Here is an 18,531-nt window from a genome sequence, read left to right on the forward strand (position 1 = left end):
TTCTCAATATTCTGTAAAAAGTTATTTTATTTAACACAAAATAAAATATATATATATATATAGTTTTTTTTATGTGCAACGAGCTATGCATAAACTAATAGTTAAATACAATGAAAAAATTAATTGTATACTCGGAAGCTACAAGTATTTTTTTAAATAAAAATAGTTACTAGAATTATTATAATATTATATTGTTAACTGTATTATTATTATTTATTCATATCATGTATAGATTTTATTCAAGAATATAACATAAAATAATATATTATTTAATATTTATTGTTGCTGTTATAAAACTTAAACATATATATTTTGCTATACATTAGACAATTATGCCTATGAAGTTTATACTACGAGTAATATAAACTTAATAAATTATTTCCTTACTTATGTGTACGATTATTACTATATTAAAATTGATAATCAAATTTTTTTACTTTGGAAATTAATTAAAGAGAAATAGTTCATTTAGTTTATAAGTTATAACAACGAAAATTATAAATATCGGTTAATTGGTTTGTTTCAATCGATAATCGGAATACGAATTTCCGGCGAAAAAATTCTCAGCACGATGTTTATTTGCAGCACGTTACAGATATAGGTATTCCTATAAATTTAAAACCAATAAAACTCCAGAGAAATTATTTTCGTTTTGGTTAATCAAATAAAACGGATTCCTCGGTAATCGTCATCTGGATGCCACCACTAGCCGGTACCATTGTGATGCGAACACGTGTTGATTTTTCGAAGCATATATCCAGCGCGGCCGTAAAACATCACGTACCTATATGATATTTCATTTTGTTTCGTTTTAATCCCCGCATAAAGTCCTTGATCCGGCTGGTCGCTATTCTCGAAAGTAACTATTATTATCATTATTATTATTATTATTATTCCCGCCGCGGTTGCAGTAAGACCGCCGTATATGCAGTACCTACAGACAGCGAGTAGGAATGCAACGGGAGAAGATAAAAGGAAAAAAAACGTTTTGTAAATCCTTTCAATGTTTACGCTAGCTTAGGTAATTCCCTCGCAGATTACAATGCACTTACAGCCCTTGTTTTGTGCGACCGTTGGTCACACGCGAGTCCGCGAGGAGGGTACTATTACATTGTTACGTGCACAAGGTACTGGTTCAACGACAAAACACACGGTGAGCAGCGTTTCCTTTCGCGGACGGCACTGGCCGATAGTCGCGTAAAACACCGGAAACCGGTTTCCGCGTATGCAGAGAAACGCGTGAAGCCTCAATGTTTACGGCCACTGTAATAAATCACCAAACAACGGCCGGCACCGGAACCGTAACACCATTATACTTGCGGCGGCTCCCCCTTTTGCGCTTTATTTCGACTTTGCATAATTAGAATAGAAAAGGGTTGGCGTGTGTGCGTGCGTGTGTGTGTGTCCATGGGGTGTCCGATTCCGACTTGCAGGACGTGCGGTACCTAATCGAGTGTTATCAGACACTGCACGTCTGCACACTGCAGCACGACGACGATACGTGGCTATCGGATAATAATAATAATAATAATAATATAATAATATTGTGTGTCCACCGTCAACATATTATAATATTATCGTCGTGATTTTTTTTTTTTTTTTACACCTTACGTGTAAATTTTCTAAAACCGCAAACACGCGCAACTGTGTTACGTATATTTATATAAAAGGCTGTGGTATATACTATATAGGTAATATTATAGATGGTATTATTACAATATGATACGTTTATGAAACATATGAGATCATTGGAAAAATCACATTTAATCGTCAAGAGCGAAGTTAGTAAATTATTGATAGGGTGTCGGTGTCATAAACAATGCGAAAAACTGAAATTTGACGTTGCAATTAACTGCAACGTAGATGTCACGTAGATAGAGAGATCAGAAAAGATTTTTTTCTTTTATTATTAAGAGTAAACTTTTAAGCAGAAAAACAAAATTAAATAACCACTTACCACCATATCAATGATTTTAATATTTTAGTTTCCTTGATTAAAAATTCTACCTATGTAGCCATGGACCATGAGCTATTATAACAATAATACATAAAAGTATTAAAAATAATATACCTAATGGATAACTGTCAATAATAATCAAATAAATAGTTTTTACAACAGCGAAAAATCAAAAATGTGTCAATACTTAATTGTATTAATTTAAAATTAATAAGTAATTTCTAGGTTAAAAAATACTTTTATTTCCTAAATAAGGTGGCTTGGTGGTTGGCTAAAGTTTGTAACGCATAAGACATAACACCATATTGAACCAAAAAATAGAATCCAATTTTTAAATAATTTTCAAATATTAACGAATATTTTTATTATTATTATATATGTTAGAAAACAAAATATTAATCAAATTTTTGTTTATTTTTAGTAAATGGTGGATAGTATTATAGTAGGAGAAGACTTGATAATTATTTTAAGTTCTAAATACATGTAAGCCGAGGAAAGATCGCGGAAAATTATTGAATTTACAGCAAATTGTCATGTTATTTACTATTGTCTGTATTAATAATTTCTATGAATTTTATTCTTGTATATTACATTTCGGGAAATATATTATCCGATACTAATTTTCCTATTCATTATTATACTTTACTATGCTTTTTCTGTATTTTATTATCCTAATGTTTATAGTCTTCTTTATATAAGTAGTAAATTTGCTTGTGTTCCACACAAATATTTATTTTTTTATTTTTGTAGTAGCTAGCACATTTACATACAATTATTACATTTATACATTGGATTGTCAATTTTTTTAAATAGTATAATTAGCATTGACGACTTAAATGAGAAAAACCACATTAATAGATAGGTAGTTAATAAATCATTCATGTCCCTTTATTTAGTAGATATTTAATAAATTATTAGAAAGTGGTTTAATAAATAAAAAATAAAAACATTTTTTTATGTTGTGATATTTTAAATACGAAATTTTGAACTTGATATAACTTAATTAATAATGCATTATTAGCGAATAAACTACTATATTATATTGAAGATATTATTTTTAAGTTATTTATATATTGCTATTTAGACTATATTTGTTTACTACTAAGATTTAGAATTTTAGAATAAAAGTATTTACTATGCCTCAGAGTAATAATTTGATCATTTGGTATACATAATTTTAAAGAAATTATTACCACTTTACAAATTATACGATTCAACGTATTCTGTGAGAATTTTTTCTTTGAAAAAAGAGATCAGTGGCTAAAAAAAACATAGTAAAAGAAAGATATGTCCGGCTGTATAAACATTAAAATCACCGACCGTTTTTTTTTGAGTGATTGATGGGTTTGCACAACAGTAAATCATAATTATAAAATGCCCACAAGCATAAATTTAAAATTACGGGGCGCAGATATACTGGGGGGAGCCCAACCCTAAACGAAGAGCCGACAGCCTTTGGTCATTGGGTCAACACTACGCTAACCCTTTTTAGGTAGGGATTTATTTTACAGTACTTTTGAGACCACACCTCAAATCAACAGTTTTCAACAACAGGCCTAAGAGCACACTTGGAGTTCTTTTTTGAAGTAAGTGAGAATTATTGTATTCATTATTAAGGAAATAATTTGAATCTTGAAACATATTTTATAAAGAACATTACAAACAAAAATAATTTTATTTTATTTTATTTATTTATCTATTATAAGGATATTTTAATAAGGTATATATTTTTTTAAATATATAAAATATAATATTTAAAATATTACGATCTAATCTACAATATTTACATAGTTTAATAACATTGCAAAAGCACATTTTTAAAGAACAATTATACTTTGATTAATGTTAAACGTTACTATTTATTAAATTTATACTTCTTTTCAATGACGACATACATTTTTAATTTCATATTCTAAAATAGAAAATGTTTTGGAGTACTTAAATGTTTAAAAATAAAATAAAATTCCTAATGAGTATTTTTCGTTAATCAATAATAATACGTTTTCAATATTTTGATAAGTGGAATAATGAATCAATGTTTTTAGAATGGTACTTATTTTTTCTTCACTCACCTTAATCTTAAATACTTATAAGTTTTTTATAATGACATCAAACTATGTAAATAAAATATTTAAACATTTTTTAATTTTTTTTTTTTTTTTTTGCGTTAGGTAGACAATTAAATGGATTACTGTAGAATTCATATACTGAAATTTATACATATAATATATTATATCATGATAGGCACTTTTAGTTCTACCGGTAGGTTTTTAGACGAATAGATAATATCTGAATGTTAAATATTTATCTTAGAAAGTATATGACTATAGGATATATAAAATTTACTTAAATTTGGGCATTATAATAAAAGGAATTATTATTGGTAAATCTTAGGATTAATCAATATTTTAAATTTTATCACATCATTTATTTTTTATATTCACATTATTGGTACACAATTTATTAATAACAATAAACAACCCATTTCTTATACATTAATATAAGTTATATTAATAATATTAAGTTATTCAAATATTTAAAGGATTTGTGTGTAACCTATATCTAAACAATATGCGAAGAATTTAAAAAAATTACGCCTTTTAGGAAATATTATAACTATTATAGCAAATAATAATTATTATTATAATTAGTATTAGATATGGGTTTGTGGCTACATAGTTGTAAAATAAATATTTTTTATACAGTAGTACAATCTATCATTGGTTATAGATAAATATCTCCTAATTAAACCTGTAAACAATAAAAATGTAAATGTAATACTTAACATAAATAGATCAAAGTTTATAAATTATATTTTTAATTATTACGATTTAAAAATATTACCATTTCCATATAAGATTTTAATATTATTTTCAAACTAATTTTAGTTAAAATCGTATGGTTTATTTGATAAAAAAAAGTTACAAATTTTAATATAAATAGTTCAATTATTAAAAATTGATTGGGTCTATTTTTTAAATGTATCTATTAATTATAATTATTAAGTAATAATGATACTATGAGATAATAAAATAAACTTAAGTTTTTTTGTTAATATTTCATTTATTATTATAATTTATTTCAAAATGCATAATTAAATAATACTGTAGTAATTTATGTTTCTTTTAAAATAATAATTAAAATAATTAAATCTATTTCAAATAATTAGGTATATAAATAATAAAATAATATAATAATAATATTTGTTTAGTTGATAGGTATATGTATTTTAAAAATTTGTATAAAACATGATATTTTATGAACAATAATTGGTTACAAATCTTTGTTAGTGGATTTTATTTCGTATTCCCAATACTTATACCTCTACCTACATAAATGTATTTTTAACCGTATTAATGATTTTTGACTTATATTTTATTTATTTTAACATTTTGCATAAGTTTATATTAATATTGTTTTATATATTTGTATGTAAATTATAAATATTAGTATAAATTAAATATAGACTATGAGATTTAAAAAAAAATACGTCACCTATTAAAATGATATTATACTAATACAAACTAACATGTTGATTTTTGGCAAACAAGTAGGTACCTACGATTCCTGAATATGTGTAGTAGCGATATTTGCTTTGATTTTATTGTGTTACCCGTCGATAGTAGTTATTCAATTGTATAATGTAAAGATTACATAAACATGTTTGACGAGTATTTTTTTTTTTAAATCGGAAATAATAAAAAGTATTCTAGTTTGAATTAAAACATCTATAATACCAAACTTACATATACATACGATATTGAATCCCTCGTTTGGGGTATCGGTCAAACAAGATATGTATGTGAATATTAGTCATGAGGGGTCAAAGGTGTGAAAAACGGAAATCGAACCAGTACTGAATATTCCGGTTCATGATCGTCGTAATGGTTATTGCCGATGACATATTCTCCCTAAAATTCTTGAACATCATTGTTATGAGGGATATTTGGCTGGGAATCGAATCCTGTATTTCAGGTTATAATAAGACGCTATCGGAATGTAGTTTAAATATCGAGTACATATTATATATTGTATAGAAGACGACAATGAACTGATTTATTATAATTTTGCAATAATAATAGTAATAATTTGAAGTTTCAACATATCCTGGTTTTCCTACCAATGCGAGTTAAGCGAAGGGAACACAATTTAATACAATTTTTAGACATTTTACAATTTTCAAATGGTTTTATTTATTCGTCAGCCAACCTAAGTCTTGCAAAGTCTTCAAACACAATATTGTCCTCGTCGTCATCACCAAAGCTCTTTTGATACTTCATTCTGTCCGAGCTTTTGGTCTTCTTCAATACTCCTTTTTGTGGTTGTTTAGACGCAGTCCAGTCTTCGGATGCTGAAATTAATATTATTTTTTTTTTAAATAAATTTTTACGAAACAAATATTTAACATATTATTTACATGGATTTGGATGCATAAGTTTGAATGGTACGTCGGTCACGAGTTCACCTCCCAGAGTACCGCAATTCAACTTTACTCTAACTGAGTATGAAATAACGATACCAGTTTGGTCACTAGGACCTTTACCTTCCGATATCAATGTAGAAGATGCCAAATTAACGTCGTCGTCCTGTGGTGTATATTTTTAATTATACATTTAATTCAATATACACCCGCGTTTACGCGTTTAAAATAGTTTATACCTTAAGATGTCCGTCTAATGCAATGCCTCTTCTGTCTTTATTGCTCGACGCCAATGGCACTAAAAAGAATTGTTTAGTAAAAGCGGCTCCCGGTGTTATCGGACAACCTTCTCGGGTTTCTAAACTAGCGACAAACTTAGAAAACTGCGCATTGACCATTGTAATTTCGGTATGTTGAACAACATATACCTAGGTATAATAATAATATATGCATTTAATATTATTATTTATTTTTTAAATTAAAAATAATTATTATAATAAATTATGATTAAATCCTTTTATGATTAATGGTAATAAATTAATGACTATTAATTATTGCAATTGTATTGAAATATATTTGTTTTACCTTAATGTTTTTTACGGACTTCCTCGAGCTGTTACTAATGACAAGTGTGGCAATAACTTTTTCCCCATGATAATATATTTCCCTGTCCAATGTAACTTCCAAGCTAATTTTTCCGTGTGAAAACGTAAATCCTTTGCTAATTAATGAACTTGGTAGTCTTTGGCTTCTTGTTGATGGAGCGTATTGTAACTGAGTATTTACACATTTATATGTTAAATTTACTACTTTTGAAAAATACATACCTTTTTAATAGCTAGCACGATGGATGATCTTTGATTTCCTCTGTCTTCTTCTCTGTCTGATACAAAGGTTCGGATACTATATTCAACTCCAAGTGGTTTTCCACTATCATCATCGCCTGGCTGCAAGGTCACCGAAGAAGGGGAATTTGGAGGAAAGTAGAAAAGGAATGGAAATGCATTAGAGCTACCAAATTTTTTCACCAATTTTTTTTGAATAGGAGTTAATTCTGCAACTTCTTTAATTGGTGGAACAATTTGATTACATACCAACACCATTTCTTTACTAAATTTTACACCCATTACTTCATCTTCATCTCGACCGTATCTATAAGTCGTTGAAACCTGAAAAGCAATTATGTAGATAACAATAACATTTATGAAATCGTGATATTTTTACCATTCCAAAAACTTTTCGTCCCTGTAAATAGTCATTTTCGACTACGATAACGCCATCAATTGGATCAACACTGTCTAAGTGGTCAATGAAATCTCGTTTACTGACGTATATAGTGACTTTTCCTAAAAATAACAATTAAGTATTCGAATAAAAATTAATTTATTACATTTTATTGACATTAAATTACCATTTGGCGTTGTTTTTTTAAAAACTTTTAGCGTTGCTATAAAATAAAGAAATAATAAAGGTATCATAATTTATGATGAAATAAAAATACAAAACACTTGATTCGAGGGTCTGGTTGAATGTGACCCGTCTAATGTCGGACTAAACAGTTGATCGATGTTACTCAAGCTCCCCCGTAGGGTTTCTTTTTTACAATTATATCGTCATAAGGTAATTAGATTAAATGAAGACCCGGAAGTTCTTTGATATTTTGTCACTGTAAAAAAATGTCTTTGTTAAAATTCCAATCACATAAAGTTTTTCTAAAAACCATCGATTTCTTATCCTATTCAAGAAGCCTTTTTAAACTACTTTACATAAAACTGTTGACCTGATTTGTGTAAATATTTTCATAATTTTTAAAATATTGGTGTAATTATTATAATTTATAGCTTACATAAGTTTTTTGAACTAAAGATAAAATTATAAGATTTCAGAAATTTAATATATTTTGTTTAATTTTATTAAAAAAAATACAAAATTATTTAAATATTTTTCATAACTTATAAGTACGTTTAAGAAAATATTTAAGTAATATCATGTATTGATTTTATAATAATTAATTCGTTAGTCAATAATAAAATATTCCAAATTAAATCATATTTAAAATTGAATTTACAAAACCATAGATCAGTTGTTATAAGTTAATTAGGCACCAAAGTATTTAACAAACTTAACTATAAGGCCTAAAATTAAGTATCAAATTAAAAGTGATAACAGCTCCATTAGAGTACAGACTACTGACAAAAACTAGATGTCGTTATTATATTTTTATTTTACTTAGTTCATCTCGATACAAGCCTTTTATATTTTAACTATTATACATAGAAATCAAATGACAATCATTTTTTCATTAAATTATTACAAATTCAAGTATGATTAAAAACAGCACTCGATAGTTTACCCTAAAATAGTCTAAATAGTTTAAATTTTATTAAAAAAGAATGCATAATAATTAATAATTAATAATGTTGGGAAATTAGAAAAATGATCTGTCCAAAGTATCACTGATCGATTCAAAACATTTAAATCAGTAGATATGTTTTATAATACACTTACTTAAGTACTTATTTTTTTTGACTTCTATTTCAACTTTAAAAAAAGTATTAATTGGACATAGAAATGGCTCCTTTTAGAATATTTTTAAATGATACATGAATACCTTTGAGCTTATTCCTAAAAAAGTATACATAAAAAAATTTCATTAAAAAAATATATCATTGTAAAACCTGCAATGTTTTTCGATTTAAATATAATTTTTGCCGTAATTAAAACAGTCTGTAAATGTTTGGTATAATATATTACTAATGCAATTTTCTTTAAACCGTAATTATTGCATATATAGTTGACTCAGTAACTTTATATTAAAATCAATATCCATCATTATATTAACTACTTATTTACATTAACTCTATCGAGAAAGCCTCATCAGATATTTAAAAGCGAATGGTTTCTACGTGTTGTGACCTTTTGCAAAAATAATTGCTTGGCGTGTCAAAGTACCTACCAAGTGTTGTCACCAACGGGTGGCTTCTCTCACAATATAAGTACATGGCTTGTGTTATAATATTTTTTATGTTTATAATTCGCTTGTAACTTTTGTGTATGAAATATAAACATAAAATTTATGTTTATAGTTAGACATTTTTCCTACGAAATAACTGTTTAATAGTCATTCAGTTATTTAAAATATGTAACATACGATGTTTGATTTGTGTTAATAATTCAACATACAGCAGTATAATTTAATATGTACATACTTATTTTCATTATTATCAAATTCTGTAAATTAAAATTGTATTTCAAATCTAAAATTTCATTAATTTATTTTTGATGGACTTATATTAAATTTTAAAATAATTTATAAACAAACAAAAATTTAAAAGACAATTTTTATACTAATTTTTATATCCATAATTTCAGCAATTATAATGCAGTTTAAGGTAGTTAGATTTTTAGCCTATTTAACTATTCAATTTACTATATTTTATAAATAACGATGGCTGTGCTATGACATAGGTATTTTATTATTCTGTTGTTCTTATACATAAATGATTATAGATTATTAAGTATATATTGTATTAATATTATTAAAAACATTTGATTATTTACTGCTAAAGTTGTTTTAAAGTATTAAATACCTATTTATCTTATCATAAGTAGTTAATTTATTTGAATGGAATTATGTGATCTTATGATGTTTAGATTTCATTTAATATTTAAATCTATTATACAAATGAATTGAAACTATTGAATAATGAATAGTGTAATTTAGCTACACATAAATAAAACAACAAAAATTTCATCTAGTTTAATTAATGTGATTTAATATTGTATTAAATAATATTTAATTAATATTAATTGTTCGTATTTAAGATAATTTTATAATTTTTTCAGATTTAAGTTCCCGATGACTACTTTTAAAACTGAAAACCGACATGGATATTCGGTAAAATTTTCACCGAATCGATCAAACTTCTTAGCCATAGCCACATCACAATATTACGGATTTAAAGGCGGCGGAACGTTGTTTTTGGTGACGTATGATGAAGACAGATGTTTGATAAACAAAAAGTATGAAATGCACTGGGACGATGGATTATTCGACGTGGTGTGGAGCAGATCGGTTTATAGCTTACTAGTGACGGGCAGCGGAGACGGAACAGTGCAGATGTGGAATTATAAATATCCGCAAGTAATATATAATTTATTATGAACATACAATCAAAAATAATAATTTTAAGTGTAACGTAATGCAATACAAATATCGTATCGGTTGTCCGACAGAAACCTGTAAGAACGTTTAATGAACACAAGAAAGAAGTGTGCGGTGTAGACTGGTGTCAAAACTCTATTGATGATTTTTTATTGTCCGCGTCATGGGACTGTTCGGTTAAACTTGTATGTGAATAAAACAAAATATATATACCTAATCGTTTCCGGTACAACAATAGCGTTATTTCTTATGTTGTTAATATTAAAATTATTTGTTTTTTACAGTGGGATCCCAACAAGTATTGTTCGCTGACGACGTACAAGGGACACGACAGACTGGTTTACGAAGCCAAGTGGTCTCCGTTTTTGTCTTCGTGTTTTGCGTCGGTTTCAGGTGGGATAAAATAATACGTTATTATGACGTGCCTATACATAAGCATATTAATGGGTGTTTCCATTTTCCACCTACGAATTGACCCTCGTCCGTTATCTTCATGTCCGTTTTCCATAAGGACTATATTTTTATTTCCACAAAAAAATAGTAATAATAATTATGACATATTATTTTAGATATTTTTTGAGACGATTTTATACCTCGTATTATTATGGTTATTACATCGCGTCCATAAACGGTTTATCAAGGGTGTTATCGCGGACGATGACGAAAGCTATTTAGTCATTCAACGTCAGCGGAAAATTACTTATTGATTTTTTAGTTAATTTCTTGACTGCATTGATTGTAGGTATATTTTTGTATAATATTTAAAAATATTGAAGTGATGGCAAGATAACGAGTAACCGTAGACATATTATGCTCATTAGTAAAATTCAAACATTTTAAGTATATCCAAGCGAATACATCTCAATATATTGCATTATGCAGTAAAGGTGCTACGAAAAAAATTATGTTTTTGTACTGTGAAACTTTTAAGTTTTAACTAACAACAATATGTTTAATTTTTGTACAATAAATTTCATAATCAAATGTGTTTCGACGCTAAAAAGTAATATTGATGCGATATAAAAATATAGAGATTATTGAAATAAGGCGAAGTGTGCGCGTACATCGCGATCATTACAATTTGGTTGATTTAGATTCAAAAGTTTTAAAAAAATATCCAAAATAATAAATTGATATTTTTTTTATTTTTTTTGCGGAAATTAGAGTAAAACTTTTGGCAGAAAACTGCAGCTATGGAGTTAACGGTTGAGGGTACATTGGTGGAAATCGATCCAAATGATATTAAATACGATTATAAAATCTATTAATTTGGTATTCTTGATTAAATTATAAAAAGGCGACGGGATGTTGAACATCTGGGACTGTTCGTCACCGCTGCGGCCGAGCGTCAAGATAAACGCACATCAAGCAGAGATATTGAGCTGTTCGTGGAACCAGTTTTATCCGTTCGTATTGGCCACCGGCGGGGCCGAAGGATTGATTAGAATATGGGACATGCGGAAAATGTTAACGCCGATTTTCCAGCTGGAGGTCGGTATACACACACGTCGCGAAAATGCAAATCCGTCACTTGGACAACAGAGTTTTGAAAAAGTTCGTTTTTTTATTTTTGTTTTCGTCGATTACAGGGTTGCCAGGACGCCGTAAAGCGAGTGCAGTGTTCGCCTCACCACTGGTCCACGTTGGTTTCGGCGTCATACGATTGCACGACAAAGTACGTAAAAATAACATTTTATCTATTTTTTTATTTATTTATTTATTTATTTTTTTTTTTTTTGCTAAGACTATAATACCAATATTAATATTATAACGCCGTAAATTTATGAAACAAAAATAATGTGAACGCTGTCACGTTACAGTATAATACGTATTATTATTGCGATCGATTAACACTACAAACACTAATATATATATGTATTATAATAATATATAGGTAATATTGTTTTAAAAGAATATAGTACGTCGTGCGCGTATAATATAATATTATTTATTTATATCAATCGTAATATTATCGTTATAATGTATACATAATATTAATATTATAGGATATGGGATTACGGTGTGTCGTCGGAACCGCGGCAGAGCCACCAAAACCATACCGACTACGTGTACGGCGTGGACGTGAGTGCCGACCGGGACGGGTTGATGGCCGACTGCGGTTGGGACGCCGAGGCGCGCGTGTTCCGGGTCTGAGATGACGTGCAGTAGCGCCGGACGACGGCCGCGCCACCGTCCGTCCACCGCCACGCGCGACTGCAATGTGTGCGTGCGCGCGTGCTATTGTTGCTGTGCATTTGTTTACTGGTCGTACGCTTGGTAGACGATCGTCGGAGAGTTGGTCGGCGCCGTCGCGTAGCCCAGCGCGCTGGCTTTGTGGCCGGGCTGTGGCCTGGGCGCGGCGAATCGGTGCGCGGCCGGCGCCTGCTTGACGACCACCTGTTGCGGCGGACTGCGGTAGTAACCGGAGATCGGTTCGGCCGGTTGCGCCGCGGACTCGGGTTCGCTAGCCTGTGGGGGAGACCGACGGAAAAAAAAATTTGATTAATTTTTTAAAAATCGTCAACGTTTATTATAGTATTATTATTGTGCCGTCGACATCGGTTCGTCTCGGCCGATAACCGTTAACTATAGCTGTTATACATATACATTTATATATTTATTTTATATTACCTATACAAACATTGTTATTATCGTTCGTATGAAATTATTTTCATTATAATGTTTTAAAAAGTTATATCGTTTTTATTGTGTGGGTGTTTTTTTTTCTTTCCAAATTGAATAATGTTTTGCGCGCGGTGGCGCGTCTGACGAGAGAAGACGTGAATCACTCCTCCTTGCAGTTGTGGAGATTTGATCAAATTATTATTTTATTGTTCGCATACGGTTATAATATAGGTATACGGGTATTTACGTATAATACCATACGAGGATCGATCATATAAAATAAAAAACGAATATTATTGTTCGAAAAAAAAAAAAGAATCAAGAAGTCACTTGATGTGTGACGCGAATAGTGTCTCTGTACAAACAAAAAAAAGACGTATCGGACAGTTATTTTAATAATTATACTCCCGTTGGCGAATGATCAAATCACACCGATGAATTGCCGTTGCCCATCGCGCGTGATTTTGAAATTATTTTTGTATATTAACGCACCTGGACTGATATGTACTGCGGCTGCTGGGCTTTCCTTTCGGGCAATCTGTATTGAGGTGCTGGCGATGCCGTTTGTGGTGCTGGAGTGGGAATCTTAATTTGAATGTTGGTCGGTTCTCGGCTCACTTCGGCTTTGAATCCCTATATTTATGAATTGAATAATTATTATACGTCCCATGCAATCGATATGATATAGATACGTTTTGTGTTGTGAGTATGCTTGATTGTCAATGTACGATGGTGTTCATTGCACAATCGCATTATTGTATAGTATGTATATTGTATACGATGTACTTATAGTGTTTGTATTAGATACTGTCGTTCAATTTTTTTATGGAACGTTTTAAATTTTAATTCAAAATTTCAATGACTATAGCTGATATAAAAAACGTCACGTCTTAGGCCTTTAAACTCAATTAATATATGTATAAATGTGTGTTTACAAATGTCCTAACTCTTAAAAATTAATTTACATTTATAAAAATAATTACTTTAACTTTCTTTTCATTAACTAATCAAAATTGTTTCTTTGAATTATGATATATTTGAGTTGCAACCTAATTAATTATTTATCGTATTAGGTAAAATATGCTGCTGAATATTTAATAAATGCGAATTCATTAGATACGACACAGTGATAAACGCTTTACATTAACAATAAATAATAATTATAATAATAAAATTAAAACAAGCATTTTCAAATCATGAATAAAACATGTCTACATAATAAATGAACTATGGACTTGTATTATGTCATTGCGATTACGTTATGAAAAGACGGTATTCACAAAAACCGAACGTTAATTTCAAATCGATATTCATTATTCAAATAATCTCATTAGTCATTTGAATATAAATATGTTGAATTTTCAATAAACCGAAAATATATGTTGGACATATAGGTAATAAATACCTCTTCTTGTTAGACATACCTCTTCAGGATCGGCAGTATATGTGACTGTACGGATAAATCCATCTGAATCTACGACGCTATAACTTCCTGAAATCTTTTCACCGTCTCTCTGTTCTTTGCGGTTGTGGTAGTTTGTTGACTCGTCGTCACTGATGTCGAACGAAAACTGGTACTGAGCATTAGGCTATAACAAAATAAAATAAAAATAAAAATGCATAATTATTTAACAGTTATAAAAAGTGAAATTAAAACATATTATTATTTTTATTATACACTAACTGTGTTGTAATATATGAATACAAATATTAGGACCATTAATAAATAATAATAAGGAATAACACAACAAAATTAATTCAATAAATCAATAAACATATTATATTATGATATGATTGAATGATTTTAGTTCAATAATATCGCATGGTTTATAATGTCCTCAAAATAAAACTTTTTGTACATACTGAAGTCTAATAAGTGATTGGTAATCATTTCATTGTATAATCTAATTTTCTTTTGTTTAAATATATTCTACTAGCTCATCGTGTAAAGTAAAAATCCTATTATCTAAAAGCCCATAATCTTTATAACATGTTTTTAAATTTCATTTAAAAAACTAAAAGTATAAGTTGTAATATTTCGAAAATGTTTTACGATTTAAAATAACATGTCATGTACTGATTATCTATTTATATTTATCTATTGATAATACTAATAGTAAATCACTACTTATATTTTGTTTAACTAAATATATACGAATACTGCAGTTGTTACTAACCATTGTTTTAAGTCTTTGAATTAACGGACTAAGGAAATTTTTAAATTACTATCAACTCATGCCGATAATAGTAGTAACATTATCTGTTGGGTCACAATTATTATACACATAAGCGTTTCTAAAGTTTCTTCATTGCCTACACATTGGTTGTTACAATTTGTCTGTTGTGAAACAAAAGTGAACGTCTTCTCATTTTCTGCACGCACAGTTCGAATTTAATGATCGTCTAGATCCAAAGCCACTGCTTAGCTTTGATGTTACGCAACCGATACGGTCGGGTTAAGTCGTGACAACTGTACTCCCGTGCACATGTCCGGTAATAATTTAAATTTTATTATTCCAATATATCTTTATATATATTTTCATACGCGCCTATAGCTATATCTACAATAATACACATCGGAGTTATTATAAACCCTAGAAAATATTTCGTAACACTCTTAGTAATCTATATAATAAGTTCGCAACACTATGATCTCTTAAAACTACTTTCTAATAGCGATACGTTATTCATTTATTTATTTATTTTTTAATTTTTGTTATATCGTAACTGGATCAAGTTTTTCGACCTAGTCGCCCCCGCGAATTATATACTTTCGATAAATGTATTACAAACTGTATTTTGCTTTCCTGTGCGATATAATATTTTATATTATTATGTTGTATCCTGCATAATAACGAAAGAAAGTTATATAAGTGACTATAGAATACCCGATTGAATAACCGTCCATATCAATATGATTATGGTGATTTGATTTTAAAAAATTACATCGACATAACTCTCTTAGACTTATATCACTAGCAAAAAAGTTTAAATTATTCATCTACAGTAATAATGTATACAAACTACGCGTGAGTGTAAAATATTATATATTTTTATCTCCTTAATTTATACATTATTATTATTTATATTATTAATTTTATAAAAATAAAATGTTCGTGATTTAGTAAAACAATAATCATTATTTTAATGTCCTTATTGGAAACATATACGTATGATATACAAGAATATAAAAATGTTTTTTTTCTTCAAAATTTAAACACTAAAAGATACCACTGTTACAATGTTCACTATTATCAAAACAATATATTACTCTACGAATAATGATTTCAGTTTTTTAATATAATATATAAAGTTAAGCAAATAACAAAAATTAATAAATTATTTAGATACGTTTGAACAGTTATATTAACATTTTTAAGACATTTAATAAAAACTCCGTTTGAATTATAATTTATAACTAATTGAACTGATTAAAACAAAAATATTTGAAAATTGTTCGCTTTTTGTAAGATTATTTGATTGAATATTTTAAATTTAACTATTCTTTTATTATATTTTATGATCGAAGTTTGAAATTATAGTAAAGTGATGGTATATATTATTATATCGAGACCTATTCAATATCATTTATGAACCAAAAATATTTTTTTATTTCCATATTCAAATTTTTTACTACATCATGCTAATGAGATGTTATTATATATTTATATTATATTATATCGAAAAATAAAACCACTTACATTGTTGTCGTTTTCTTCGTCTTCCGGTTTTTCGGGCCTATTCTGATATTTCGGCTTAGTCGGGACCTTTGGGCGCGGTGCTTGTGGTCGGGCGGATGGCTGATATGGTTGTTCCGGTTGTTGGTACTCTTCCGGTTGCTGGTAGGCCTGGGGTGACTGGTACGATGATGGTTGGTACGCTGCGGGCTGGGGTTGGTATGCTGCAGGTTGGGGCTGGTAAGCAACTGGCTGTGGCTGATAAGCGGCTGGCTGTTGGTAAGCTGGTCGAGGTGATGCTGCCGCCGGTTGTTGGTAAGCTGCACCGCCGGCTGGGACCACCTGTAATAATACGGGTCTGCGGATCGGTTGGCCCTTTTCCGTCTGTTGCTGAGCTATGTACCTGGCATATTCTTCCTGGGAGACTGGCATGGATATCGCTACTGTTGCGATACCGGCCACTAAAAGACACTGCAAAATTATACAATATATCGATTAATAGAAATATTCATCATATTCATTGCACGACTGTGAATTTGAGGACAAGCCTGAAGAATAAGAGAGAGAAAACGTAGAAACTGAAATGGAGTGCATCGATGATACCTGCAGACAATATGTAATTGAGTGCAATAGATTGTCGTTAGGTTATTAGGTAGCAAGAGGCGAATAAAACAACTCTGCGGTCGTCAACACATATATAACTGGTATTAAACAGTAAAATAAATATGACTTACCTGTGCGATCATCATTTTGAATGCACTCTGAAAATATGCAGACTGAGTTGATGCGAAACAAAATATATGAACAAAAAAATCGAAGAAAATCAATCAAACAACTCTATTGCTGGACGAGTTAACACAAATTACAATGATATTGTCACACCGTGTGAAGCTGCGGTGGCAATAAGTGAATGGTTTACCGATGACGGATTCTCCGATTTATATAGGTATGTGGTCGCGACTCGCGGCGGTCTGTGTAGCCCGTCGATATAGCGTGTTCACGACTTAACATTCCCACTTTCCGCCGTCTGCAGTCGGGTGTCCCCGCGAAGTTGAACCGAACACGGATTAGAAAGTGGTTCACCGTTTCAACAATGATGTTCGGGTGGACCAGAAAATATGAGAAGGAACAAAACGCCCCCGAGGATAGGTTGCTACGTAATTTTCACAATTACGTTACAAAATAATCGACCGTTATTGTGTCAAGACCCTATCTACCCTCAAATATACATATACACATACATCGTGTTTAAAAATAAAAAAAATAATTGTGTTATGTGTTGTTTAAATTAAAACTGTTACATTATTTATTTTTTTTTTTATTTTAGTGACTGGGTTTCAGATAACATATTATTTATTTCGTATAAGTACTATACTAAAATTAATAACTAACCAGTCTCGTTATACAATCGAACATTTTAAATCGTCTAAAATGTTGATTTGAATTTTCAATATTATAAACCTCTATGTTACAAATATGGTTTTATTCAAACCATAGCTTTAAAAGATTTTATTTTTACTATATTATATTAACCATTTAACTAACAATATGTATAGTAATAGTAATATAATATAATGTTAATCATAAAATACTATTCGGGCGATGATAGTCGATGTCTATTTTTAAAATCATTCAGTTATATGAAAAATAGAATTAGTACAAGTTCACATTTTATGTAATATAATAC

General features: G+C 29.4%; 3 protein-coding genes across 4 annotated transcripts; 1 reads left to right on the top strand and 2 right to left on the bottom strand.

Moving 5' to 3' along the window:
* Positions 1–3,487: 3,487 nt before the first annotated feature.
* LOC112596102 (peroxisomal targeting signal 2 receptor) lies at positions 3,488–12,720 on the top strand. 2 transcript variants are annotated; one of them, XM_025341598.1, is made up of 7 exons: positions 3,488–3,543; positions 10,224–10,521; positions 10,614–10,727; positions 10,827–10,935; positions 11,840–12,033; positions 12,132–12,217; positions 12,549–12,720. In XM_025341598.1, exons 2-7 carry the CDS (start codon positions 10,237–10,239, stop codon positions 12,694–12,696), a joined length of 936 nt encoding a protein of 311 aa, XP_025197383.1. In that variant the 5' UTR covers positions 3,488–3,543; positions 10,224–10,236; the 3' UTR covers positions 12,697–12,720. The 2 variants fall into 2 exon arrangements, with proteins under 2 accessions (XP_025197383.1, XP_025197384.1); XM_025341599.1 differs by lacking the exon at positions 3,488–3,543 and adding an exon at positions 10,114–10,146.
* On the bottom strand, positions 5,410–7,942 carry LOC112596100 (arrestin homolog). Its single transcript, XM_025341596.1, has 7 exons — positions 7,789–7,942; positions 7,602–7,723; positions 7,205–7,546; positions 6,963–7,151; positions 6,617–6,805; positions 6,375–6,543; positions 5,410–6,308 (listed from the first exon to the last, which is right to left on the bottom strand). The coding sequence occupies exons 1-7, from the start codon at positions 7,853–7,855 to the stop codon at positions 6,151–6,153; spliced, it is 1,236 nt and encodes a 411-aa protein (XP_025197381.1). The 5' UTR covers positions 7,856–7,942; the 3' UTR covers positions 5,410–6,150.
* On the bottom strand, positions 12,709–17,772 carry LOC112596101 (cuticle protein 19.8). Its single transcript, XM_025341597.1, has 5 exons — positions 17,579–17,772; positions 16,869–17,315; positions 14,592–14,756; positions 13,660–13,800; positions 12,709–13,011 (listed from the first exon to the last, which is right to left on the bottom strand). Exons 1-5 carry the CDS (start codon positions 17,591–17,593, stop codon positions 12,802–12,804), a joined length of 978 nt encoding a protein of 325 aa, XP_025197382.1. The 5' UTR covers positions 17,594–17,772; the 3' UTR covers positions 12,709–12,801.
* Between the last annotated feature and the right edge of the window lie 759 nt (positions 17,773–18,531).

This window comes from Melanaphis sacchari, unplaced genomic scaffold, assembly GCF_002803265.2.
Source record: "Melanaphis sacchari strain LSU unplaced genomic scaffold, SCAv2.0 Contig2_pilon_pilon, whole genome shotgun sequence".
Lineage (NCBI taxonomy): Eukaryota > Metazoa > Arthropoda > Insecta > Hemiptera > Aphididae > Melanaphis > Melanaphis sacchari.

Bases quoted from the DNA above. Each gene is read 5' to 3' on its own strand.
- LOC112596100 (XM_025341596.1), bottom strand. From the start codon at position 7,855: ATGATACCTTTATTATTTCTTTATTTTATAGCAACGCTAAAAGTTTTT. The intron at 7,547-7,601 runs GTAAAAATATCA...ATTGCTTTTCAG, and splicing joins GACGAAAAGTTTTTGGAATG to GTTTCAACGACTTATAGATA. The intron at 6,309-6,374 runs GTAAATAATATG...TATTAATTTCAG, and splicing joins ACTTATGCATCCAAATCCAT to CATCCGAAGACTGGACTGCG.
- LOC112596102 (XM_025341598.1), top strand. From the start codon at position 10,237: ATGACTACTTTTAAAACTGAAAACCGACATGGATATTCGGTAAAATTT. The intron at 10,728-10,826 runs GTATGTGAATAA...TGTTTTTTACAG, and splicing joins GGGACTGTTCGGTTAAACTT to TGGGATCCCAACAAGTATTG. The intron at 12,218-12,548 runs GTACGTAAAAAT...TTAATATTATAG, and splicing joins TCATACGATTGCACGACAAA to GATATGGGATTACGGTGTGT.
- LOC112596101 (XM_025341597.1), bottom strand. The intron at 13,801-14,591 runs GTATGTCTAACA...TCATAAATATAG, and splicing joins ATACTGCCGATCCTGAAGAG to GGATTCAAAGCCGAAGTGAG. The intron at 13,012-13,659 runs GTGCGTTAATAT...TCTCCCCCACAG, and splicing joins CGCAGTACATATCAGTCCAG to GCTAGCGAACCCGAGTCCGC.